Source organism: Camponotus floridanus, unplaced genomic scaffold, assembly GCF_003227725.1.
Source record: "Camponotus floridanus strain SB8 unplaced genomic scaffold, Cflo_v7.5 scaffold8, whole genome shotgun sequence".
NCBI lineage: Eukaryota > Metazoa > Arthropoda > Insecta > Hymenoptera > Formicidae > Camponotus > Camponotus floridanus.
In genome coordinates this window covers 2,417,961-2,444,886 of record NW_020229849.1, presented here as the reverse complement: position 1 = coordinate 2,444,886, position 26,926 = coordinate 2,417,961, and the positions used below count along the sequence as shown (strand labels likewise).

The window sequence follows — 26,926 nt, the reverse complement described above, 5'->3', positions numbered from 1 at the left end:
ATAATACTTTTAAAGTATTACTGCTCTTGATGATATAAAACTATATATATGCATATAGATTTCTTGATGATATAAAACTATATATATTTTGATGATATAAAACTATATATATGCATATAGATTTCTTTGTAATTCCAATCGTTTAATCAATTTCTTATAAGCATTTTTGTCTGAAATTAAAATAATCTAGAATATCAATAGTGAAAAATTAATTGATAATTTTAATAAAAACTCTGAATGGATGGATTTTGATACAAAGTTGGTCTTTATTATCGATAATGTAGGACGTCTGCAATTTTACGCATTGGTCTTTCTGCATCTAAGGTGGGTTCGGAAATTCTACGCAGTGTTTAATTGATCAATCAAAGAGAAAGAAGTGTTTACTCCTTTTATTTTGATTAGTCGATTAAATGGATTCGATTATCTAGGTTATCATTTACGTTAGATAATTTTGAATAATTCTTTTCATCATCTTTTTCAGCACTTTCTGGTTCTCATTTCTCACATGAAAGTGAGAAAACACAGGTTGCATGTGATTGAGAGTTCCATGTATTTTGATAAACATTTTCATGTTTTACGCGACGATTATGATGAAGCGCTACAGCTTGCTTAATTATTGACAACAAGCGTCTTTGGAGAAATTGCCTATAATTATAATGTTTATACCACTTGTAAACATTAGCCGGTCGTTGACGACTGTCGCGAGGACCAAGCGGCGTGTTGTCGTGACAGGAATAGGAGTTGTATGCCCGTTGGGAGTCGGGACGCGAAATGCCTGGGAAGCTCTCATCGATTCTAAATGCGGAATTACAAAGCTTACCGAACCGGATTACGGTAAATTACCGTGTAAAATAGGTGAGCGGTATGTTACTTTTAAATATGTTGTAAAATTTATTCTTATTTATTCTCCATGACTGTTCCATAAATATATAAATAGAAGACTTGTCAGCTCCAAGTATTGTTATAATCAGTTGTTCAAAGCTACATTTTATTTTTTATACAATAGCATAATGTATAATAATTAATAGTATAATGATTAATCCAAATTTTACAGCTGCATTGGTGCCGAAGGGAAATGCTCCTCATGAACTTAACATTGACTCTCACTTTACGAAAAGTGAGTTACGCACAATGTGTCCTGCCACTGCATACGCACTGATAGCTTCGGAAGAGGCACTCTTGGATGCCAAGTGGACACCAGACAATGAAAACGATAAACGTGATACTGGAGTCTCAGTGGGTATTGGCATGATAGATCTGGTAGATGTATGCATGACATACGAAGCCTTGAAGAAAGGATACAGCAAAATAAGTCCTTTCTTTGTACCAAGAATATTACCGAATATGGCAGCTGGTCAGATCAGCATCAAGTACGGCTTCCGTGGACCAAATCATGCTGTGTCGACTGCGTGTGCAACAGGAGCGCATGCTATTGGTAACTCTCTTGATACATTGCTAAAAGCAGAGTTTATTTCGTTTTCATCTTCTAACATATCACCACTTTCAGGGGACGCATTCCGCTTCATCCGCGGGGGCGAGACAAGCGTGATGGTATGCGGTGGTGCAGAAGCATGCGTCAGCCCGTTGGCGATTGCCGCGTTCTGCCGTCTACGTGCGCTGAGCACGTCGAGGAACGACACGCCTCAGGAAGCATCACGACCATTCGACCGGGATCGCGACGGTTTCGTGATGGGCGAAGGCGCCGCGATACTAGTTCTGGAGGAGCTGAATCACGCGCTCGCTCGGGGCGTGCCCATCTACGCGGAGGTGCTGGGCTACGGTTTGTCTGGCGATGCGTCTCACATAACGGCACCCAGCGAGGATGGCATTGGCGCGTTGCTGGCGATGGACCGGACGGTGAAGGACGCTGGCATCGAGAGCTCGGAAGTGACATTCATAAACGCACATGCCACGTCTACGCCGTTGGGCGATACGATCGAGGTGAAGGCGATCGAGTCGCTGATGGGCGACCACAGCAAGAATGTGACGGTGACGAGCACCAAGGGTGCGCATGGTCACTTGTTAGGTGCCGCGGGTAATCTTGAGGCAGTCTTCACGGTCCTGGCGATCAAGGAGGGTGTGATACCACCCACGTTGAATCTGTACAACCTGGACATGGAGACGCGCTTGAACTTTGTACCGCATACGAAGGTAAAGTGGAGTGCGACGACTCGTCGAACGGCTCTGAAAAATGCCTTTGGCTTCGGTGGGACTAATGCGTGCTTGTGCTTCACGCAATACGTCGATTGAATAGGTTTTTGAAAATTCCTACAATTATAATATGCTGAGAGACAGAATTCATTATTTTTTTTAAGCGCAATCAATTGAAGTATACAAGTATACAAAAGAATAAATTCGTAAGAGACAGTTTCTTCCCTAGTGTTGATACAGAAAGGACACTATTCTATTAAAATATGTATATACATACCTGAAACAAGAGCAATGAATTCGGTGATGAATTAAACCTCGCAACTGATTACCAGTGTTGAGCAGTTTAAATATTTTTAATAACTTTTATGCAACATACAATATATGTAAATATGATTTACGATAATAATCCTTTTTATAGAATATTTTTGCAGTGTATATGTGTGTGTGTGTAATTAAATTTACACACAGAGAGGATGTACATCGGAATAATAAAATATATGTGTATATATATATATATGTATATATATATTGGAATGCAACACATTCAATTTAGATTAAGATTCCGATAAATATTCCATCGCATCTCTAGTATTACAACAGACACGAGTTCACATAATCTTATCGCCGTATAAATATACGATCTTCTTGAAAATGAAAAAAATTTTCAAGAGAATACTATTTAAATATGCGGCAATCACAGTGGAAAACTTGTGTCTATAACAACTCGCAATTTACTGCACGTAACAGAATCGGACCTGCCATATTCTCAACACATCACACACACAGTCAAGGCATATTCATACAAAATATCTACATTTACTTCAATTGTACAGATCTATACAATCAAATTCAATTTTCTAGTCTTATGATCCATTGTATATTCTTTTCAAAGTCAATATTATTCGATTATGATTTGAAAGCATCTTTTTTTATCTTGACATCTTTTATTTATCATACGCAATTCTCTGCTTGCAGAGATAAATAATAGTCATATTATGTTTCTGATGTTGTATGCATATGTATGTGTGTGTTGTATACATTTTTAGCAATTAATTAACATCAGAAGGTCAACTTCGAATAATAACAGTTATTCAAAATACATCTATTGTATTTGTGTCTCATGCTACTGGCAGTAAATCAATGTAAAAAAGAAAAGAGATAGTGATATCAGAGATATTGAATGACCATAACTAGGAATTCTTAATGAAAAAAAGTAAATAATGATTTCTGATGATTGCATAACATAGCAAAACGTTCTCTAAGCGTTTGTCGGAGTTCCTCCCGCTTCTCCATAAGTTGACGCTTTTGCGACTTGAACTCTAACACTTCCTCTGCTGGAATATAACTCTCCTGCTCGTCGTCATCAGAGAAATAGGAATCCTAAAAATAATATAAGTATCGAGTTTAAATTCTTTTCTACAGAGACACAATTTTGTGATGTCCGAAGTATCATACACACGTATAAATTTTTACCTTTAGCATTTGCGAGAGCGTCAAACCTCCTTCTTGTAATAAAAAGATATTAGGACTGGAATGATCAAATTTATCCTGACAAGCCCCTTCGTGATTACAACATCCATCGTTGCAGGCTACTTCGGAGCCTTCTGGTGTACTAGGAAGAGAGGAACTACTGATATTGTGTCCAGAAAAATATCCGCAATCTTGGGACGATTGCTCGCTGGAGGAATGATTCTTTCTCTCGATTTCGAAACGTTTCTTCATCTCTATCCACATTGTATATTTACTTGTACTAGGTTTTGTTATCCAAGCATCTACCAGTTCATTAGTCATAGAATCTTTACAATTTTTGTCATATACATGCCATTGACCTTCATCAACTTTTTTACTTTCCTTAGAACGAGAAAAAAAGAGAATTTGTATCTTACTTTTATGAAAACTACATTTAAAAATTATGAAAAATCGACAACTAATATATAGTTTTTTTACCTTACACGATTCGCAAGTATCGGACGAATCCTCCTGAGGTAATTGTTTGCATGTTGTGTCACTTTGCTTTGATTGACTTGTACTAAATTTCGTTTTTACTTCGGAAGTGCTACTTTTAACAATAGCTTGTTGCGTACTTGTCTTTTTCACAGGGAATGCTAATTCTACTTTACTCTGCGATTGTGATATACTAGATGTTTTTTGTTTTTTTAAACAATCAGAACATTTACATGTTGGTGGACCTTTGTTTTTTGGATCCAATACCTGTAACTGAAATAAAAAACACACTAGTAGCATTGCTACTTTTTTTACATGCACACGGTTATAAAAGATAAGTAAATTACTCAAGTTTCTTGTACCTTATGTCGGTTGATATTTTGCGTCATCGGCTTTGATTCTGCACAAATACAGGAAGATTTACCTTGTCTTTCATTTGGACACTATGGCAATATATACAACTTTTAACTATATATATTGTACACTTAAATAATTGTTTTAATTTTAATCTCTAATTTAATTTTAATTTTTTGTTTTAATTTCTATTATATATTTCCTTAGAAAAAAATTGTACATTTCAAAAGTTGTACATTGTATATTTCCTTAGAAAAAAGTTAAACAATCTTTAAAAAATACATATTATAACATACATCACAGGAATTCTCCTTCTCCTCCGTTTCATAACGACGTTCCTTCTTTTTCTTGCGTTTAAGCCGCAATTTTTCACGCCTTTGCTGTTTTACTAATTCCTCCCTTGCAAATTCTTCATATAATAGTTCTAATTGAGAGATACCTTGTTTCACCTCCACTGCCATCTAAACAAGATAAGATACTTAGCTTTATTTGATGATAGTCTGACAAATCACATATATATCATATATATAAATATATAAAAATAACTATACAAAGATTTTTTCTCTGATAATATTAAATATTATTTTAGAAGAACAGACAAGATCTTTTTTACCTGAAACTTTCTCGATAACGCATCTACTGCAACAGCCGCTAATACTTTACACACAGTCTCTTCTTCCTTCAGTCGTCTATGGACTCTATGCAATCGTTCCGCGATACATATACCTAAACACGTAAGTACTTCCTCTTGAGCAATTTCTAGCGTTTTCGCATGGCGCTCCCTGTAATAATTCTTTTATTTTATCTCTTTCAGAATACTATGAAAGTATGCACACTACTGAGATCAGTACCTTCCCATGAGTTCTGGCTGGGCGCGACCAATGAGAGTACCAATGTATTCTGTGATAGTTGGCAAGTGAACATGATGATCAGCTATACAACGCTTAATTCCAGAATATAAAACTGCTACGTAACCTTTCTCTTTTGTAGGTTCGGGTTCTCGTGTCAGAAGAGACGATGCCAGTAATACCTTGTTACGACACTCGGCACAAAATCTGAGCAATCACAATTATGTTTTAAGTATATCTTACGCATAAAAATGTTTTACATCAAGAGATAGATAAGAAATACCTATGTTTACGTAAATAAGTTTCCAAAGTGTCATCAAGGGTATCAGTCTCGATTAAAGTTAACTCTTGTTGACATGGTAGTTCCATACAATCCCACACTTCCCGCCACGCGTTCGGTGGTGGTCGCATTCGTTGAATTTCCAGAGAATGCAGTACACATCGCCGGGATTTTCTATTTCTCGGTTGTTGCTCCACTAAATTATGTAACCTAGCGCTGCAAAAATATAAATGACAAGTCTTTCTCTCTCTCCCAAAATAATCACTTTCATAATCATCTATCAAATACCTGTGTCCATGCAATATTGTACAAAGCCGTTGAGGTGATTCCAAAACATCATCTTTTATAGAAAGCTTGCCATTTGGAGTAATAACCAGTGGATCTAATGCCGGATGTCCCGATTTCATCAAGTCATAGAACAATCTTTCAACACTGAAGATAGAATATTTTATCATCGCTTACTAGCACAAGAGTGAAGAATGATATATTATTCTAACTAAAGAAAATAATCACCTTCTTCGACAACCGATACATGGTTCTGTTTGACCCAAAATAGTAAGCATATCCTTGCAAGTAATTTCAAACGATGCTTTGATCTCTTCCTTCGTGAGCATATCCAATTTTCTTGTAAATTCATCCAGCTGTTTACCACGTACTAAGGGACTATCACTGACCGCTTTTAAGTTACTTATATCCATGATCATCTAAACAAATATTGTAAAATAAAATTTTATATGTAGCTTGCATATAAATCACATTTGGTTCCCTATAATAACAATATTAGAATATTATACATTGATGTTTTAAGGGCAAAATTTTTGCTATTGCAGCAAAAAGCACTACAACAATAATCTATGAAACATAATTACACACAATTTCTCGTTTGCCTTAGAAGTGGAAAGAGAAGTAACGACAAAAATACAAAGATTAGAAGATCGTACAACCGTCTAGGAGGAAAATACATGACACAAGTGCGATAACGAGCACAATGCTATTATCTTCATCGTTATCGCAGTCGGCGACGACAACGCAGAGGGTTCTAACAATATACGATCGTCAATCGATGGAAATAAATGACGAACGAGCTCCAGAATCACGATTCACTCGTCTTATCTCTCAAGAATTATACATGTTTTTTTTTTTTCGCATTTTTTTGTCTAAGGTTAAGGACGTCCCGCGAGGAAGCGACGATCGTTACGTAAAACACCGGGAGTCACCAGGAGTCGGGGATGCAGGACGGAATGTCAAGCGCTCACCGTCAAGCTCTCGTCGATGATCAATGGCATTTGCTTGCACTCCAGCTTCACCGGTTCATCGTCCCGCCAAATGTTTACCAGTCTCGCCATCCTTTCTCTTCGTAGGTAATATCTACTCCTGCGATCCGGGTTCCACGAACTTAATCTCCCTCGTTTCCAAGATACGTGTTCGCGGCCGTTGCCTTCGTCGCCGCCCTCTCCTCCTTCGGCTGATGGATCCGGTCAAAGTACCCCACGAACGCCGGGAAGGATCTCGTGTCGAAGATAAGAAGAGGAGAGGTTCCCTCGAAGATGATTCCTCAGGGCGCAGGAATCGGTTGCGTGGATCAACACGAAGAAACACAGAGTGACGAAATGTCACGCACTGCCTGCCATTTGCAACATGTGCACGGAGTCGCCGTCTATCTCTCTCTCCTACTATACTTCCGCCCTGCGTCGTCACTGCGTTGCATCGCATCCTCGTTTCATTTTTGACCGCGGCCGGTTTCCGCCCCTCCTCGGGATAGCGGTCTCCCCAAAAAATTTTTACGCCGAAATTTGACGAGGAAAAAAAGACTTTTCTGAAAACTAAATTATGAAAGTTTCTTTTTTTTTTTTAATTTAAAGATTTAGAGAGAGATTCTTCTCATGAAATGATCAAGAAGGTAAATTTTAAATGTTGCAAAATAAATCGTAATTTTTGCGTGCCTGGAGGATTTATGCGAGCGAAGAAAAAAATTAAATATTCTCGAGAACTTTCATGATTGCTATTTAGGCGGCAAGTATGAATTTGTTATTGCATTACCATACATGTAAGAGATTTATCATTTTTCTTTATATATATGTCTCATAAAAATAATAATATTATATAATAAAATTAATATTATATATTAAATATTAATATTATATAATTCATACATTTCGGTTTAAATATACAAAATAATGACGATATACACATAATCGCGTTTAATTATTTAATTAATTAAAATTACAATATTTATCATAAAACATACATTTTTGGTATATTTATACGCACATACTATATATTTAATAATTTTTTCTTTTATCTAATTATATTAAATTTTATATCTATATACTAAAGTTATAATATAAATAATAAAATAATAATATTAAAGACGAAAAATCAATCTTTTATCAATGACTAATTATAATTTTGTAATTTGTCATTGATATAAAAATTTTGAAATTTTGATTATTTTATTATTATTAGAAAAAACGCGCATATGAATTTTCTCTATTATGGCTATATAATAAATATTAATATATGATATAAAATTTTATTTTTGCTCTATAAGTCGCTAATAAATGCATATAAAAAATTCAATCTGACAAACTAATGCCTCTATTATTGCACAAATTCTTTTCAAAAGCTTCTGATGGAAGATTTATTAATCTGTTTAATTAATTCATATTTCACGAAGACTAGATAAACATAATTAATGGCGTTAGGTGAAATATCTAAACGCTCACTAAAGTACAATCTTTCTTGCTCCAGAAATCCTCGAGTCTCGCGTAGACCTTTGGCGCGATGGAGTTATAGTGCAGCGCCTCGCAGACGCGACAATAGTGCTTGGATGCGCTGCCGAAGTAGCCGTGCTCGTTAATCAGCCGGTAACGATCGCGCCACTCGTGATAGCTGATGTACCGCTTATTGTCGCGGTCCAGATACCTGAGATAATCGGCGAGCGCATCCGCACTGGCGAAATCGTCCACGTGAAGAAAGGAGTGCGGCGGCAACAATCGCTGACAATCGTATCGCGACGCTCCCATTATTATCGGGACCGCGAGTTTGCTGTACGCGTTCCAGAATACCTTCTCCGTCAGATACTCCCGACAATTGGAGTTTTCGAATGACAGATAGAACTTGTACGCGTTCAAGACAACGCAGTCTCGATCAAAGTGACCTGGACAGACGGTCCTGTTGCCTTCCAGGCATCTTCCGAAAATGTCTAGGTCGTTACCAAGCAAAGATTTCAGCGTCTTCACATAGGACCATCGTCCATTATGGTCACCGCAGTTGCTGCCCATTACGGCGACCAATTTGGTCTTGATGGTCCTCATGACGGTGTCCCAGTGTCCGACATCGTCGTTGGAAATATCGTCAGGGATTCGTACGGTTCGTCCATAGGGAACTGGAACATCGCTGTCCATTCGATAGGACATGGACCAATTGAACAGACCATCGTAGTCCGATAATTTCTGTCTACCGTACATAAACGTCTGAAAGGGAGACTCGTCCGTCAGAAAGATCCACCGTTGATCCGCTCGGCTTCTCACCGGCAGCTCCGAAGGACTCTTCGTCAAGTGCAAATGAAACACCACGGCGTCCGCTCGGTGCAAATCCTTCTCGTCGTAGGTCAGCGTACAATTTCTCGCAGAACATCGATCCCATGGTGAAAATCTGAGAGATATAATTTAATATACAGGGTGTCCTAGTTATCTTTCGTCATCTTTCAAAGACAGATTCCTGGGATCATCTGAAGATGATTTTTCCTCAACGAAAATGTCGCATATAATAATTTTCGAATTATAAGTGATTGGAAATAAGGGGTTTTTCATAAATTAAGCTTTGTAGAAATAAAATATTAACAAAACCACATTCTTTGATTAATTTTAAATAGAGTTTAGTTGAGTTTTAAGACTTAATTGCAAAGATATATGATAAAATCGGGAACATGTAAAAAATGATGGCCTTCATTGACATTTTCGCTGAGGAAAAATCGTCTTCAAATGATCCCAGGAATCTGTCTTTGAAAGATGACGGAAGATAACTGGGACATCCTGTAGATCTTCGATCTTTTTCACTCTTGCGCAAAGAGTAAGTTACATAATCGTGCTTTCTTATATATCGATCTAAACAAAGATACACATTATAATTCTTTGAGCTCACAAGTGCCAATTCATTTAATTTTCGATTAAGATCAATTTATCCTTTCGCGAAGTTCAAGCTTAACGATTATGGGTATGGTAAAAAAAGAAAAATAAGAAACAGCTGACTTGTTCATGGTGAAACGCCTGATGTGTCTACGTTCCAGGTATGGCCCATGTTTCCAGATCAGAATCAAGTAGCTTCTATTCTCGGTGTTGGATCCCGGTGGTGGAGTTCCTTCCGGCGCCAACAACCATTTTCCGAGAAGTGACATTTTGCCTGTCTGATAGAAACACGTGTCACGTGCGTACCTCACGCCTTCTCAATTTTTTTTTCTTTTTCTTTTACTCGATTAATTAAAAAAAAAACATATTTTTTGCGAAAAAATAAAATGATGAATCACGCAACATTTTACCTGCTCGGCAGTGAAGCCTCTTTCTAGGAGATGTTTATCAAAGGACGTCATTTTCGTAGTACTAGATTGCCTTGAAGCGTATCTTCCATCTCCCTCTGTTTCTCCTATGGTTCCCTGCCTCTTCCGAAATGCGGAGTATCTATTGTTAACGGCAGGGAAACCCGAAAACAGCAATAATATGCAGATCGCAGCCATTGTACAGAAAAAAACAGGATGAAGACGAACTGTGCGAATCGCGAAAACTTGTGCATAACGCATTCCGTCGTGCATTCTAGATAAATTGCGGAGAAACTTAGTCGGAGCCTATCTTTATTACGTGCCCGATGGTGCTTTTTTTGTACGCGTTTCAACGATTCTTATCAAGTTAACAAAATAAATGGAGTGGCGAGGATACCTGACGATCCCGATTTCGACAGAAAATCCTTGCGTTAAACTTTCTTGTTGTTCGTTGCTTCTTTTTTAAATAACTATCTTCTAAAAAGGAAAAATGTGATTTTATGGGAAGGAAAGTTAAATTGGATCAAACAGGTTCTCTAGATTAAGATATTTGTAATATTTATAGATTTTTATCCCTACACAGGCAAATTTTCCAAACTGTCTTCATCTCCCTTATTGGGTTTTAATTAATCGTCATTTCTGATCGAGATTTTAATGAAAAATGGAATCGAATGATGCAAAGTAGAAAGTTGCAATCTCATGCACAGAAGTAAAATATCAATGTTGATTAGAAGAACTAATCACAATTGCAATAATCACGTTATCTCCCGATGAAGAGCATCAATGCACTGTTGGAGAACGATCGTTGTTGACGGAGCTCGCGAAGAGAAATGACGCGGATGATGAAGAAAGTTGTGGATGCACTCTCGCGCAATGTAACAAGGATACACGTAGACATGCGACTGACCGTTGATCCCGATTGTCTTGGTTAGCCAAGCGTGACCGCCGTCCTCCAGACTGTCATTTACTACTGTCCGGCTACCGGTTGTCGTATCAGCTGATAGACGTCTCTAAATCTCCAAACGTCAAACGCGTCGCTTGTCGTTGGAATAAAACGATCGATCGTATTTCTTGATTACAAAAGTTTTTTGACGGACTCCAATTAAATCAATTAACCTTAAATAGCTGTACACTGAAAAAAAAACTTGGTTGAAAGAGGCAAATTTGTTTTGCCCAACTAAATTGTCCGATACGTTCAAATAAATATAACTAAAGTATTCCGAAATAATTTGTTGATGTAAACAAAGCTTATTCAAATTATCAAAACAGAGAGTTCAGTGCAATGAACTCTCTGTTTAACAGAGATCCTTCTGTTTAACTGTGATAGAGATACAATTATGTTATATTTGATTATTTTTGCTATGTGAATATTTTAGAAAAGCTTGGATATTTTTCCCGCGAGCCTTCTCTTTCTTCTGTCATTTGATTTCTTTTAATAATTATTTTTATCGGTTATTTAAGATATCTAGAGGGACACAAAAAATAGGAGTAAAAATGTTGTAAAAATCAATAGCTTTGATTATTTATTAATTTTTTGTATAAACATGAGAGAACTAAGAAGCAAAGTTGAATTTTGGAAGTTCACATACCTCGTTTTCGAGCACAATAGTGCGTGATATTATTACGATATTTAGGTCATTAAACAACGCGTAAAGTTCGCGCCTCGTTCATTCCGCCATTCGGCCGGAAAGTGTCTTCTAGCAGTCGCCCGCATTTGATGGAAGCGACAATTGATATTGTACATATGCTTCAAAGAGTTCAATTATGCTTTACGATTTATTTTAATTAATTTAGAAGACCTTTATCTTACTTTTGTATCGCTTTAGACGTATATTTTCACTCTTGCAATTGCATTGAATTTTATTTTTCTTTTGCACTCGTGTTATCAACAGAAGGAAAATTTATAGAATTTGCTCCTAGAACGTCAGACACGATAACTAGAGCCGATAATGTAGAAATTCGGTGATCATTTGAAGTTACATGGAAGGGAGAGAGATCGTGAAGCATCATCGAAAATTGGAGTAGCGTGCACATGTCGGAGTCCCTGATTATTTGTAAACAATATGATTATGCTTTTCAAGTATCTTTGGCTATCGCTGCTACTGGGAATCGTATACTTTTTATATTCGCGCGACTTGATCAGGGAGATGAAAATTCACTTGATGGATGGAACGTTGAACATAGTTGATGCAATATATTTTGGATTAAATGACAAAAATGAGGACAAAGAGCCAAGGATATTCACCACGAGTGAATTGAAACAATATACGAATCTGGAAGATGGCTTGTATCTCTCGATTTTAGGTCAAGTTTTTGATGTGACTAAAGGTGCGAAGCACTATGGACCTGGAGGCAACTATCACGCTTTCACCGGTAACTATTTCTTATGTTGAAAGATATAATGTATATTGGCTATTATGTACATGAAATTATTTATTTTTAGGTCGCGATGCTTCCTTGGCATTTATTACTGGAGAATTTGACGACGAAGCTTTAACAGATGATATATCTAGCTTGTCAGCGAGACAAGTTAAAGCATTGGATGATTGGCTGCAATTTTATAACACAAACTACATTTACAAAGGTATAATTACTTAACTACAACAGAGATATATAAAAATAGGTGACCAATTTTACAATAATCTTACTCTACTAAAAGCCAAAAGAAAAGATCATATTTTATCAACCTACGCAGCAAGAATAAAGGGAAAGGTATATTCCATTTATTGTGCAAAAAAAGAGAATTGTGCATTTTGCTTAATATATAAACATTGCATGAGGTGGATCAATTCATGTATATAGCATTTTTAAAACAGTTTGTTTATTTCTTAGGAAAATTATATGGCAGATATTATAATCAAGATGGCAGTCAAACTGTAGAATTTCAGAAAGTACAAGAAAAACTATTAGTTGCTAAAAATGAAAAGTTAGTAGAAGAGAAACAGAAAAGAATGTTTCCACCTTGTAATATAGAATGGAATCCCGAAATTGGTACTCTATTCTGGTGTACTGAAAAAAGGTAAAAATTTCTTTATGGATTAACAATCGTTCAATGTTAAAAAAAGCTATAAAATATAATTTTTTTTAAAGACGATTATACGATTTATTTTGTATTTAACAGCGGTGGAATTGACAGAGAGTGGGTAGGAGTACCAAGAATATTATTTGAAACTACAAATACACAAAGCACATCTAGATGTGCTTGTGTCAAATTGGATAGTATGGAGTATGAAGAAAATAAAGCTATGTTAAGAGAATATGATGGTTGTGCAAAATATGAGACAAAATGTGTTCTAAAAATAACTAAGTCATAATGTGAGATAATATTAATTAAAATACTGCATTTATCAAATTAGGGGAGAATCGGATATATATTCAGATTTTATATTTATACAAAATATCTGTATTACAATATATGTAAAAATGTTTAGATATAAGATACTATTTCTGCATAATTTTTCATATTTTTTAATTTTATATATTATAATTATAATTTAATAATTTTATATTATAGAATTAGTGCCTTTAACATGCAAATGTGCAAATATAAATATGATTATCGCACATTTTGGTCCTTGTGATTTGTATATCAGCATATATTATACGCAGATACATATCCAAACAAATATTTTTAATAAAAGAATGGCAAAAATTTTTATATCTAAATTAAATATTGTAATAATATTAATCTCTTCCTATTTTTATGCAATCTCTTACAAATTTATGTGAGTACATAAAGAGATAACATAAAATCCTGAAATAGAATACACAGCACTATTTACAGGAACTGGAGAGATGGAATTATTAGCATTTAAACACAAGAGGAACTTTGTCTTTGTCTCTCCAAGAGTTCTTTTTCAATTATGAATGGTCCTTTTTCAAGAAATCTTATTGTATCTGAAAAATCTTTCAATATATTTCCTCTTTTACAGCACATGTTGGATCCAAAAACTTTCTTTATTTTTGCACGTCTTTTCTTTAGCTTGGAAATTGTTGGAGAAAATAATAAAGTTCTTTTAAATCTCTTTATACTCATATGTACTCCAGTATCATCGCTTGCATTGTCACTCTCTTCGTATATTGTTTCCAGATTAATTTTTTTATTTATCTTCTTATCTAAATAATAATCCTTTATGTTTTCTTCCTCTATGTCCATTTCTGAAACCCTCCTCTTTTTTGGTTTGAGGCTGCATCTGGTAAGTAAATATATAAAATGCTGTTAAATATGTAAAATGCTGAAAAATTGCCATATATAATTTTTGATGTTAAACAATTACCTTCTATTAAGAACATCTGTAGAAGCAGCAGATTTAGGAATTCTCTTTCTAAGAACTCTGTTGGTAGATTCTGTAGACGAAGAGTTAATATCTATGCTGAGCTTTGCTAAATCAGCTGTTACTACCATTGTATTGTCTGAACCCATAGAGATTCTAAAAAAACAGAACAATTTTTAAATTTTTAATCTTTCTCTAACAATTTTTAGTTATTAAATTTATGAAGCGGGAAAAAAACAGACATTTATAAGATTTACGCAGAATATCTCATTTTCATTTATTTTTTTTTAAACTTACGTATTATCTGTTTGCTCTTCATTCATTTTTGATATAAAAATGCAAAATATTTTCTTGCAAGAAAATCAAAATTTTTATCGGGATGTCCTTTAAATCGCCTATCAAACCATATCAAAACTCATTATAGTATAGCATCTTCTTTCAATAATCTTTTATTTTCGTATAAAATATAAAAGACAAACAAAGAACGGTTCTTCTTCCGAGTCAACCATAGACACATATGAAAGTTATGAAAGTATGTAAACGAAGTCTTTTTGAAATGAATAAAGGATACAGAGGATTCACACTGCACCTGATTTACGACGTCGATTGCAGCCGGGGAGACGCTCTGGATGCTTCAAAGCGTTTGATTGACCAATCAAATTAAAGAAACTTTATTCCTTTTATCCTGATTGGTCAATCACATGTCAAAGTATTCAGATGGCGTTTTCGAATGGTCGGGTTTGACTCGAGGTAGTTACTAGATGTCATTGACCAATCACAGCCAAAGGACAACGGAACATGATTGGTTTTTACTTTCAGATCCGACCAATCAGCGTTGAATTACATCGGAAAATCTAGTAATGTTGCTCAACTGTTAAATCCATTGAATGGCCATTTTATCTACCTGTGTTTTCTTGTTGAAAAGCTCTCTATATTGTATATCTTTTATGATGTTATGATATATTTTCCAATATTTTCAGTTGTTAGTGCGTAAGCATGCGGTTGATTAAGTTATGTCGAGTAATTTGAAGTAATTTTATATTTCTGATTTTTTATGAATACAAGGACTTACATAAATTGAAAATATGAAAAAAGAAAAAACGGGTGATACCAGCCGTCCATATAAATTATAAGTATTTTTTAGAAAATTTGCCACTTTTGAAATATATACTCAATATGTTTAAATGCTTAAAATTGTTTTCTTCTCATTATATTCGTATTCTGAAGAAATTTCAATATTCACTGAAATCGTATTTATTTGTATATATATCATTAATTGTAATTTAACAGAAGATACAAAGTGTAATAATCATGCAATATATTTAAAAACAAATAACAATTACATTCTTAGAAAATTCATATCGAAAATTATACTTATGCCTTTCACTTTCATTGAAATAATTATTGATTGATATATTACAGCCCATCAAATAGTGAGCTTGACAGGGATAAGCTTTCAAAGGAAAAGTATAATTGGATTTGTCGAATTGACAATTATTCCACTGCGAGATACACTAAGGCTAATAAAGCTCAATGCCAAACAATGCAGGATATATAGAGTATGCTTAAATGACACTTATGAAGCTCCTTTTCAGTACTTTGATCCATTTCTGGATATTTGTCAAGGGGACAGTAAACAGTGAGTGTTTTTGTTTTATAGATTAGTAATATTACAGATTATTAATCTATAAAATTTTTGTAGACGTTCCCTCGAATTTTTCTCAAATATGCATTTAGCAGCTGCTCAAAAAGTTGATCCTGATAACAATGCTGGGGAACTAGTAGTTCAAATACCACCAGATGCAGCACATTTAGTTGCAGAAGGTCGAGCAATAAGAATTAGCATTGAATTTTCCTTGGAACAACCACAGGGAGGTGTACATTTTGTAGTACCAAATTGTGAAGGAACATTAGCTGAGGTAAACTTCAGTCTTTGTTTTAGTCTTTATTAGCAAAGTTATATTAGATTAATCTTTTTTCATATCGGTAATGATTTTTTTTTTTAGAGAGGTGCACATATGTATACATACAGCTATGAAAATTCATCTAGATTATGGTTCCCATGTGTGGACAGTTTCGCAGAACCATGCACTTGGAAATTGGAATTTACCGTCGATGATTCAATGACTGCCGTTTCCTGTGGAGATCTGGTCGAAGTCGTTTATACGCCTGACATGCGTAGAAAAACGTTTCACTATGTTTTAAATACTCCTGCATGTGCTCCAAACATTGCTCTGGCAGTTGGGTAAGTAAATTAAATAGAAGTCATTAAAAAACCACATTATGATTTATAATATAATAATGTGAATTTCTCTTTCTTTATAGACCATTTGAGATCTTTGTGGATCCTTATATGCATGAAGTGACTCATTTCTGTTTACCTCAACTTTTACCATCTCTAAAAGTGTCCGCGAAATATATGCATGAAGCCTTCGAATTTTATGAAGAAACTTTGTCAAATCGATATCCATATTCTTGTTACAAGCAGATCTTTGTTGATGAAATAGATGAAGACATTAATGCTTATGCTACTATGAGCATTCTAAAGTAAAACCCTTTTCTTTTATATATATATTTTGTTTAATGCTAAAGTCTATTACTACATTTTCTTATGATAATTTATTTTTTTGCAGCACAAATTTATTACATTCTACTGCAATTATAGATCAAGTATATATTACAAAGAAAGCAATGGCACAAGCAATTGCAGAACAATTTTTTGGATGTTTTATATCTATGCACAATTGGTCAGATACTTGGTTGCCTAAGGGTATTTCTACATATCTAACAGGACTGTATGCTAAAAAATGCTTTGGAAACAATGAATACAGAGAATGGATTCAATCTGTAATTATTTGCATGTCACAGTATCGATATATATTCTTTATTCTTTTTAGCATACTTATTATGCTTACTTTATTAAACTTTGTAGGAATTGCAAGAAGTAGTGAAATATGAAGAACAATTTGGTGGCATAATACTCGATCCATCTCAAGCACCAGCACCATTGCCCATTGCAGCCAATACTCCAGCACCTGCTCCTCGAGCTCCCGATCCCGGATTTTATTTTCCGATTAAAAATTTACATACAATGTCTCCTAGATACATTGAAGTTCTCCGCAAGAAGGCACATTTAATTATGAGAATGCTGGAACATAGGATCGGACAAGAATTGTTACTTCAAGTAAATTTTTTTTTCTTATCAAACACATAATAATAGATTAAACTGATTATGTATTTAATTTTTTGCAGGTATTTAATAAACAATTGTCTCTAGCAGCCAATGCTGCGCAACAAAAGATTGAATCTGGTTTATGGCCACATATGCTAATTAGTACAAATGTATTCGCGAAGGCAATCTTTACAGTAACAGGAAAAGATATGTCGGTATTCATAGATCAATGGGTTAGAACAGGAGGACATGCAAAATTCAGCTTGAGTTTTGTATTTAATAGAAAAAGGTGCTTTTTGAATTTAAATACACATGCTTATATCATTTCATTTAATATTCTATGTGTGTATATATATTAAAATATGACATATACATATTGTAGAAATACAGTGGAATTAGAAATTAGACAAGACACTGCTCATCAAAGAGGAATCAGGAAATATGTCGGTCCGTTAGTGGTCAACATTCAAGAACTCGATGGTACTTTTAAGCATACTTTACAAATTGAAGGTACAATGGCCAGGGCAGATATCACATGTCATAGTAAAAGCCGTAGAAATAAGAAAAAGAAGATTCCATTATGTACTGGTGAAGAGGTTGATATGGATCTTTCTGCTATGGAGTAAGATTACAAATTTTATAGACTTTAATAAAAACAATAATTATAAAAACGTTATAAGAGTCGCATTATCTATTTGCAAATATCTTTTAAAAGAGTTTATTGTTTATTTACAGCGATTCTCCAGTATTATGGATCAGACTTGATCCTGAAATGACAATCATGCGTGCTGTGCAAATTGAGCAACCTGATTATCAATGGCAATATCAATTGAGACATGAAAGAGACGTTACTGCACAATTAGAAGCTATAGTAGCTTTGCAGCATCATTCGACACCTGCCACGCGATTGGCATTGACCGATACGATCGAAAATGAACATTGTTATTATAAAGTTAGACTGCGCGCTGCCCATTGTTTGACGAAGGTGAGTGTCAGTTATTAAATATTTACTTCTTTAATTCAATTTTACATATGTATATATACATATATATGTTTACAGGTAGCTAATGCTATGGTAGCAACGTGGGCGGGTCCACCGGCAATGTTAGCCATATTTAGAAAGTTATTTGGATCGGCGTCCTGTCGGCGAATTATTAAACAGAACAACTTTTCAAATTTTCAACATTATTTTCTACAAAAGGTTAATAAACATTTCGCGAGTTATGCATTATATATCTATTTTAATTATGAGTTAGTTTTCTTCTGAATTTTAAATCTTTGTGCACAGACCATACCGGTCGCAATGGCGGGATTACGTAATGCCCATGGTATTTGTCCACCGGAAGTTTTATCTTTCTTAATGGATCTCTTCAAGTATAATGACAACAGCAAAAATAGATATTCCGACAATTATTACAGAGCCGCACTGATAGAGGCTTTAGGTGCGACTGTTACACCGGTTATTAGTGTGCAACAAGGGTATGACACTCGAATTTTTATTCATATATATTGTAGATGATTATCTGATAAAAATATACATACATGTATGTAATTTTGAAGGCGGTTTTATCCGCGACAGGAGACTGCAGTCTTATTTCTAGAAGACATTGTATGTAAATTTTTAATGTACCATTCAAAGTCTATTGCATCTTATCGCAAATAAATTCTCCTACCAAATCTCTCAGTTTGAGATGACTGTTCAGAATCGAAGATTGCCGATTATCAATTTAAGCAATAATTCTGGTATAAAGTTAATTATCATATATAACTTTTTATTTTATTACAGAACAGCTATCACAGCAGAATCTCTATCAATTGATACAAAAGCCATTTTAGAAGAAGTGACGAGAAATTTGAACTTGGAAAAATTATTACCTTGCTACAAATATACAGTCAGTGTAGCTTGCTTGAAAGTCATACGTATTCTACAAAAGTTTGGTCATCTTCCAAGCAATCCTCATATTTTTAGAGCATATGCAGCATACGGACAATTTATAGGTATAAATTTATAGCATACGAACATTTTAAACTTCAATAATTATATTGATATCTCTTTTTAATTTCGAAACTCTTAATAATTAATAAATAATTAAACTCTTAATAATTAATTAATATTTTCCAGACGTTCGAATCGCGGCTTTAGAAGCTTTGGTCGATTTTACTCGCGTAGACGGCAAGTGGGAGGACTTGGAATTCCTATTGGACATGGCGGAAATGGATCCGCATCCTGGTGTACGTCACAGGCTTGTGCGTTTAATGGTAGAAAATCCACCATTCGAAAGAGCTCACAAACATCGCCTGGATAGGCCAGATTTAGTAGACCGTATCTGGAACTTGATCAAGTATGGCAATCTTTTTTCAGTTTTTTTTCATGTATTAATCAATTAATTAACATATAATTTTATTATATAGCGGCATGTTGTCGCACGATGCAAAACTGCGTTGCGATTTAGTGGATTTATATTATGCTTTGTATGGCATAAAAGTTCCATTTTGTCTTCCTATTCCCGAACTCGCAACGATTATTAAGCCTAAGAAAGTTGGCCCGCCAAGTCCTGAACGTGAAGTGAGATATTAATTCAACACATTTCTGCGTTTTATATAATTATAAATTTTTTTATCGTAATACATTTTCTATTTTAGATAAAACCTGCACCAGTGCAACATGTAAGACATGAATCAATTGACGAAGTTGAAAACTCTCCTGTTCCAAACAAGAGAAAAGCATCTCCAAATAGGGATGCTACTGGCCCACCAAATTCAGCAGAGCATGGGACGGAAGTAAAACGACAGAAGATGACAAACAATGTATAAGAAATGATTTTTTTTTTCTTTTCTTTTGTCGCTATCAGCGTAAATCAAATTTCTATTTCTTATACAGCAAACGGATGAACGGGGAATACCAATTCCTGGTGAAGGAAAAGTAAAGTCTGAGTATTATAGCGATAATTCTGCATCGTTACCTGGTATTATGGGAACTCCTGGTCCAGTAGGTTTTGAACCAGGAATGTTTAAAAAGGATTCGGAAGAGCATAAAGCAAAAAGTGATTCTGCCAATAAGGTATATAATGCCTTTTGTATAATAAAAGATATTTTTATACAATATATATATTATATGTATATTCTTAACGAATTATGAATACTATAGATTTATAATATATTACTGTACTTCTCTTACAGAGTAAAAAGAAGAAAAAGGATAAGAAAAAGCACAAACATAAGCATAAGCATAAACATGACCATAAGCATAATAAGGAGAAGGAGAAAAAAGAAAAGGATAAAGGTAAAGATAAAGAGAAGGATAATAAAAAGGACAAGGATTCATCTGCTTTAAAAATAAAAGATGAGACTCTTAGTTCCGCTAGTTCCAGTCAAAGTCCAGAGCCAACTGTCACCAATGAATTTCTTTTTCCCTAAGATTATTTATTGTTGCATCATGTATTTGGAATTTTTTAAATATTATTATTTATATATTTTTACACATTTAAAATACTACAAAAATAAAATATATAAGTGGAATATAAAAATATATAATAAGAGAGAGAAAGAAGGGGGCATTCTTATATATATTATATATATCTTTTATTGTAAATATATAGTAAATAAAATAAATCATTAGTGTAAGAAAATTTTAAAAATTTTTATGCGTAAGAATTTTAAAAATTTTTATGTGTAAAAATTTTATTCTATACAAATAGATTGAAAGAAAAATAATGATAGTATGTAGAATAATTTTTCATAACTTTCTTCATAGATATTTATTTTCTTTATAGAATTTATAAGACAATTTATCCAGAATTAATTAAGAATAATATAATTTCGAAAAAGTAATCTCGAAGGAAATTATATATATATATATATATATATATATATATATATATATATATACATACATATATATTATATATATCTTTTATTGTAAATATATAGTAAATCATTAGTGTAAGAAAATTTTAGAAATTTTTTATATGAAATTATATGTAAAATTTTGTATGTAAAATTTCATTCTATTTATACAAATAGATTGAAAGAAAAATAATGATAGTACATAGAATAATTTTTCATAGCTTTCTTCATAGATATTTATTTTCTTTATAGAATTTATAAGAATTATGCAGAATTAATGAAGAATAATAAATTCCGAAAAAGTAATCTCGAAAGAAATTTCGAACAACTTTACGCGCGATTCCATTCGATTTCTTCCGTCATTCAATTGGCGGAAATTTGTTATCGACGGTAGAGACGCGGTCATATTTGAATAGCCGTTGCACGTCGACTAGGATGGCGTCCGTGGTGTTGCGGCAATTTCGAAGGGACTAGCAAGTTTTGAAAATTTTGACAACGAGCGAGATAATGGCAGATAATCAGCAGAGCCGTTTCGAGAAGTCCCTGGGATTGCTGACCACCCGCTTCGTCACCCTGCTGCAGAAAGCCAAGGATGGCGTGCTGGATTTGAAAGTCGTGAGTAATTCAACTTGTCGCGCACAGGGCATCGAGGTGGAGTTAACCTGAACACTAGGTTAAGTTATCGCGGGCGAATACACGCCATATCTGGGTTGCGGGAATTTTGAAACAAGTGCGTCCGTGTCCGCCCACTGGACCGAGTCCCGATCGCGCGGATATTCTCGTCCGGGAATCCTCGTGAGACGCGGCGCCGATTTTTGGCCCCGCAGGCCGGCTACGTTATTACTCGTATCTCGACATCGTGACATGCAATCTCGCCCTAACCTAATCCACAGAACGCACTTGGACTCCCGTAACGATAAAGTATCATTGATCGTGTCGTCGACGCGTGTTTCAGGCCGCGGATCTCCTGGAGGTGCGACAGAAACGACGCATTTACGACATCACAAACGTCCTCGAGGGTATCGGTCTCATAGAGAAGAAGAGCAAAAATAGCATCCAATGGAAGTAAGTTTTTTTTTCCTCAACTTTATCTCCTATAAACTGTTGTTCTCTTTCTCTTTTCCTTATTACTATTTTGTAAATTGTTGTTGAAGGGGTGCTGGACCTGGTTGCAATACTCAAGAGGTTGGGGAGAAATTGACAGACTTGAAGGAGGAGATCAGGAAACTGGAGGATCACGAGCATCTTCTAGACACTCATACTCGGTGGATTCAGCAGAGTATAAAAAATATAGAAAATGATATGATAAATAGGAAATATGCGTATATCACTTATGAGGATGTCAAGGAGAACTTTCTTGATCAATTTGTACTAGGAATTCAAGCTCCTCCAGACACGGAATTAACAGTACCAAATGTTTTGAAGGTATTTTTTAAACAATATCTGAAAAATATTTAATATTAGCACATATTAAAATATCTCGTATATCCTCTTGTCTTACATATATTCAATAGACTGGTACACAAGATGATGCAGTGATAAGCTATAATATGTACTTGAAGAGTAATTCGGGAGAAATTAAAGTATACATGGTTCAACCTGAACTAGCTAAAACTTATGATAATAAAGTGTTAGAAATGAGATTAAAAGAAGTATCGAAAGGTATAAAGCGTGGAAATGAGGAAGATGAAAAAAAAGAGGAAGAAGTTACTGTTAAACCAAAGAGGAAAGTTGGCAGGTATTGAAATTTGTTGCATTTGCAAATATATTTTTACATATATATGCTCTGATCGTATCAGGAATAGTAAAATAATATTCTTGATCTGCACAGAGCAAACAGTATTATTGGTAATTATGCCAATTGATTTTGTAATGGGGATGAATAGTTATCAAGCTTGAGCTATTCATTTGATACAAAATATACATTTATATATTATATTTGCTTCTTAAAATGATTGCATGAACATATTGAACACAATTTATTTTAATAGGCCGCCAAAAAGCAGTATGAAACCGCAGAGTCCAGTATTAACGGATGATGAGGAAGAAGAAGATCAAGAATTGATAGAAGCCAAGATAGTTCTGCGTGATGTAAGCACTGCAGGTAAAATTATTTTGTATGATTTAAATTTCAAAACTTAATTAATTTAATTTGTTACAAATATATTTTACTATGTAAATATGCATTTTTAAGATATTAAATATTTTATTACAGATATCTTTCAAACAGATTTGGAATTACTTGACCAATTCTATTCTGACTGTAAGTCCAATTTTATATTTCTTGTAATATTTGGAACACTATTTAATTTATCTACTTTTTATTTATAGTTTGCGGACCATTGGTGAGATTAAGTCCACCTCCAGGGGAAAAAGATTATCACTTCAATCTTAGTGAAAATGAGGGTGTTTGTGATTTATTTGATATTACGACGTAATGAGTTGGGTTAGTGTAGTTTTCATTTACAAAATGGACTGTGCCAACAGTATGTAAAATTATTGGCAAACTTGATATAAAGAATTTGTGCATATAGTTTTAGGGAAATTAATGGATCACACAATCATTGAGATATACAGTATTTTTTTATTATTAAAAACGTGAAAAGCTAACATGTGAGACATTGTAAAGATATCTTAGTATAATCACAAATAGCAAAATAACAATCTGTTTTGGCTACTGTTTATTTTGTACAGTGTTGAGAGTAATGTAAAGTTTTAAAGAAGTCTTTTTATATACACTTACCAGCTCTAATATCATCCTTGTAATTTTAAGTTGAATTATCACACAAGCTTGCTTTATAAATATTGCTATCCAAAAATAATTTAGAAGTCTGATTATACTGATATAATCAAAGAGAACATACATATTTATGTAATATTGTCATAAAGTAAGCTTTTCCCAAATGTTATATTTGATAAGAATTTACATACACATATCTCTCTGAGGTATTCTATGAATACTATTACATAGAAATAAATATAATATACATTGTATATAATTGAGCAAATATCTTGCATTTTTAAATATTTTATCAGTTAAGTACACATCTTTATATACATTGCCAGCAAAGCATGTATTTACTTATATTTATGCACAGTACATCTTTCAATGTGACAAGGGATCATTAAATGTATTCCTTAGAATAATAGCTCATATATCTCATTTGATATATTTGAATATACGACTATAAGAAATTGTATTATTTTCATCAGATTATCTATATATTAAATAGATTTATCGATTCTAGATAAAAACAAAGACTCAGTATAATTGAAATTACAAATAATCGCGCGTATATCAATATTACCGACATTATCACAAGCTCTACGTTATCAGGGAAAGTGTGTAATATAGATCAGCTGATTTCGCAACGCGATTGATTCAGCGGAAAAGCAGTAGGTTGCGTACCAAGGACAGATAAGAATGGATCCTGAGCGATTTCGTCATCGTCTCATCGATGATCGCGTGTTCTGGATGATCACGCGGAGACTGTCAGTCGTCGTCGACGTCGCGTCAGAGCAGGACATACCACGTTCCAGATGCACCGATCCGTTTCGCCACAACAATCACACACCGACACATACAACGCTGCGATCTGTCAAACTAGCAGCGAAAGCGTCCGCCGACGAATCTTGCAACTTGGTGCCCCTCGCTCGGTCCTTTGTTCTCGGTAACGCTGCGGAAGGTAAATTCTCGTGCTTCCAACTCCATATCTATGACGTAATAAACCTATAGATAAAGAGGGCTTTTTGAAAAAGTATCGAGATATGTGTACAGATATAATTCTTTTTTTAAAATTGTCACAATCTGACACCGATGATGATGTAATTTTCTCTAAAATTAACTCAAAGCGATTCCAATGAACTCATTATTCGCCTCTTTTCCTCGAAATATTTCTTTCTCTCGTGCGTTTCTTTTGGAAAGACTGTACATATTTTTTGGCGCGTTGTTTCAAATCCACGCTCTTTTTCAAAGAGTTTAAGGCTCGGTTGCACCAACGTTATTTTAGCTTTAAGCGTGACTTATATATATGTCTATCTTTATCTTTCTTTTTAAATAAATAAAGACAGACATATATTTAAATTTCGCTTAAACCTAAAATAATATTGGTTGAATGATTCAGGCCCGATTGCACCAACATTATTTCAGCTTTAAGCGAGACTTAAATATACGTCTATCTTTGTTTTTCTTTCTAAATAAATAAAGATAGACATATATTTAAGTTTCACTTAAAGTTGAAATAACGTTAGTGCAACCGGGTCTCAATAATTTTAAAAGATTTCTGTATTTCTGTAAACAGGAGCATATTAGAAATGCGAATAATATTCGTGAAATTTCGCGAAATCTCGCACAAATACCCGATCATTCGAGGTATGGTGTCTTATTCGATTATATGGCCAACCGGATGCCTGTTGCAACAGAAAATAATAGGAAAGGAGGAATTTAATTATGCAGAGGCTGCGCGGTTTAGTTTGTACGGTGGCCTTTATGTGGCACCTACCTTGTACTGCTGGCTGAAATGTGCATCTTATCTTTGGCCGAAAGCAAATTTAAAGTCTGCAATCACTAAGGTACACATACATATAGGAATATGTATAACATTTTATATGCGGTTTAATCTTGTAAATTTTCTCAAATTCATTTATATAAAAAATGTAAAAAAAATAAGATTAAATGACTAATAATTAATTAATAAAAAAATAATTACAGGCTTTGGTTGAGCAAGTTACGTATAGTCCTGCAGCTATGTGTTCCTTCTTTTTTGGCATGAGTTTTCTTGAATTAAAGCCAGTTTCGGAATGCATTGAGGAAGTCAAAATTAAATTCTGGCCAACATACAAGGTACCACTTCTCATAATATATAAGTTTTTGATCATGAAATTAAGGAAATTAATGAAAGATTATTTTTCTTCTAGATTGGCATTTGTGTATGGCCAATTCTGCAAACCATCAATTTCATCCTGATTCCGGAACGGAACCGCGTTGTGTACGTCAGTGTATGCAGTTTGATTTGGACTTGTTTCCTTGCATACATGAAATCTTTTGAAGCCAAGCGAAAGCAAAAGGAACTAGACATTAATGACATTAAACCTAAGATTATATTAGAGACACAATCTGACAGAAGATCCAGCCACATTCAGATTCCTCTATTACGATGAAAGATTTAAGATATTGCTATTAGCTAATTTATCTAGAATATTTGCTATTAGTTAATTTATTTGTATATAATTTAGAAGGACTTGCATATAAATTGGATAATAATGTATAATTGGACAAGCTGCATATTTGTACTTTATTACTGTATAATAGGATATTTACAACATTCATAGTACAAAAGTATTACCTGCTTTTATGATATATCTTATATAATATTAATATTATATATATATTTCAGTAATATTAAATTAAAGACAAATTGCGAAAGTATGTATTTTTAGGTATTTTTAAGTAAATTTATATTGTGATTGACAATACATTTGACACAAATTGTTAATAATATGAAAAATATATAAAATAAA

The 26,926-nt window shown here is 34.1% G+C and overlaps 8 protein-coding genes across 14 annotated transcripts; 5 read left to right on the top strand and 3 right to left on the bottom strand.

Moving 5' to 3' along the window:
- Positions 1-256: 256 nt before the first annotated feature.
- On the top strand, positions 257-2,564 carry LOC105255441 (3-oxoacyl-[acyl-carrier-protein] synthase, mitochondrial). 2 transcript variants are annotated; one of them, XM_011264731.3, is made up of 4 exons: positions 257-324; positions 482-855; positions 1,055-1,435; positions 1,508-2,250. In XM_011264731.3, the coding sequence occupies exons 2-4, from the start codon at positions 657-659 to the stop codon at positions 2,248-2,250; spliced, it is 1,323 nt and encodes a 440-aa protein (XP_011263033.1). In that variant the 5' UTR covers positions 257-324; positions 482-656. The 2 variants fall into 2 exon arrangements, with proteins under 2 accessions (XP_011263033.1, XP_025270223.1); XM_025414438.1 differs by lacking the exon at positions 257-324 and having other exon boundaries at positions 657-855; positions 1,508-2,564.
- A 95-nt stretch (positions 2,565-2,659) lies between these two features.
- On the bottom strand, positions 2,660-7,314 carry LOC105255440 (gametogenetin-binding protein 2-like). The gene is made up of 11 exons (XM_011264730.3): positions 6,834-7,314; positions 6,091-6,281; positions 5,866-6,009; positions 5,581-5,793; positions 5,301-5,504; positions 5,063-5,231; positions 4,746-4,910; positions 4,458-4,538; positions 4,099-4,368; positions 3,625-4,002; positions 2,660-3,531 (listed from the first exon to the last, which is right to left on the bottom strand). Exons 1-11 carry the CDS (start codon positions 6,921-6,923, stop codon positions 3,352-3,354), a joined length of 2,085 nt encoding a protein of 694 aa, XP_011263032.1. The 5' UTR covers positions 6,924-7,314; the 3' UTR covers positions 2,660-3,351.
- Positions 7,315-8,109: 795 nt separating this feature from the next.
- Positions 8,110-11,197, bottom strand: LOC105255439 (glycoprotein 3-alpha-L-fucosyltransferase A). Of its 6 annotated transcripts, none has more exons than XM_011264728.3 (4): positions 11,022-11,197; positions 10,118-10,256; positions 9,831-9,985; positions 8,110-9,234 (listed from the first exon to the last, which is right to left on the bottom strand). In XM_011264728.3, the coding sequence occupies exons 2-4, from the start codon at positions 10,166-10,168 to the stop codon at positions 8,292-8,294; spliced, it is 1,149 nt and encodes a 382-aa protein (XP_011263030.1). In that variant the 5' UTR covers positions 10,169-10,256; positions 11,022-11,197; the 3' UTR covers positions 8,110-8,291. The 6 variants fall into 6 exon arrangements, with proteins under 6 accessions (XP_011263030.1, XP_011263029.1, XP_011263025.2 ...); XM_011264727.3 differs by having other exon boundaries at positions 10,859-11,196; XM_011264723.3 differs by having other exon boundaries at positions 10,874-11,196.
- Positions 11,198-12,075: 878 nt separating this feature from the next.
- On the top strand, positions 12,076-13,560 carry LOC105255438 (neuferricin). The gene is made up of 4 exons (XM_011264722.3): positions 12,076-12,487; positions 12,558-12,698; positions 12,947-13,133; positions 13,236-13,560. The coding sequence occupies exons 1-4, from the start codon at positions 12,178-12,180 to the stop codon at positions 13,426-13,428; spliced, it is 831 nt and encodes a 276-aa protein (XP_011263024.1). The 5' UTR covers positions 12,076-12,177; the 3' UTR covers positions 13,429-13,560.
- Positions 13,561-13,630: 70 nt separating this feature from the next.
- LOC105255437 lies at positions 13,631-14,888 on the bottom strand. Its single transcript, XM_011264721.3, has 3 exons — positions 14,686-14,888; positions 14,392-14,544; positions 13,631-14,307 (listed from the first exon to the last, which is right to left on the bottom strand). Exons 1-3 carry the CDS (start codon positions 14,709-14,711, stop codon positions 13,926-13,928), a joined length of 561 nt encoding a protein of 186 aa, XP_011263023.1. The 5' UTR covers positions 14,712-14,888; the 3' UTR covers positions 13,631-13,925.
- Positions 14,889-15,473: 585 nt separating this feature from the next.
- LOC105255436 (transcription initiation factor TFIID subunit 2) lies at positions 15,474-21,057 on the top strand. The gene is made up of 18 exons (XM_011264720.3): positions 15,474-15,517; positions 15,809-16,027; positions 16,091-16,307; positions 16,395-16,633; positions 16,714-16,935; positions 17,022-17,235; positions 17,321-17,572; positions 17,641-17,849; positions 17,943-18,182; positions 18,296-18,545; positions 18,621-18,761; positions 18,849-19,039; positions 19,347-19,558; positions 19,683-19,902; positions 19,973-20,126; positions 20,204-20,368; positions 20,442-20,621; positions 20,741-21,057. The coding sequence occupies exons 1-18, from the start codon at positions 15,474-15,476 to the stop codon at positions 20,975-20,977; spliced, it is 3,606 nt and encodes a 1,201-aa protein (XP_011263022.1). The 3' UTR covers positions 20,978-21,057.
- Positions 21,058-21,822: 765 nt separating this feature from the next.
- Positions 21,823-24,391, top strand: LOC105255435 (transcription factor E2F4). Its single transcript, XM_011264719.3, has 7 exons — positions 21,823-22,021; positions 22,362-22,471; positions 22,561-22,831; positions 22,921-23,144; positions 23,398-23,510; positions 23,622-23,669; positions 23,738-24,391. The coding sequence occupies exons 1-7, from the start codon at positions 21,914-21,916 to the stop codon at positions 23,842-23,844; spliced, it is 981 nt and encodes a 326-aa protein (XP_011263021.1). The 5' UTR covers positions 21,823-21,913; the 3' UTR covers positions 23,845-24,391.
- A 382-nt stretch (positions 24,392-24,773) lies between these two features.
- Positions 24,774-26,750, top strand: LOC105255434 (protein sym1). Its single transcript, XM_011264718.3, has 4 exons — positions 24,774-25,092; positions 25,708-25,978; positions 26,118-26,249; positions 26,324-26,750. Exons 2-4 carry the CDS (start codon positions 25,721-25,723, stop codon positions 26,564-26,566), a joined length of 633 nt encoding a protein of 210 aa, XP_011263020.1. The 5' UTR covers positions 24,774-25,092; positions 25,708-25,720; the 3' UTR covers positions 26,567-26,750.
- The last annotated feature ends 176 nt before the right edge of the window (positions 26,751-26,926 follow it).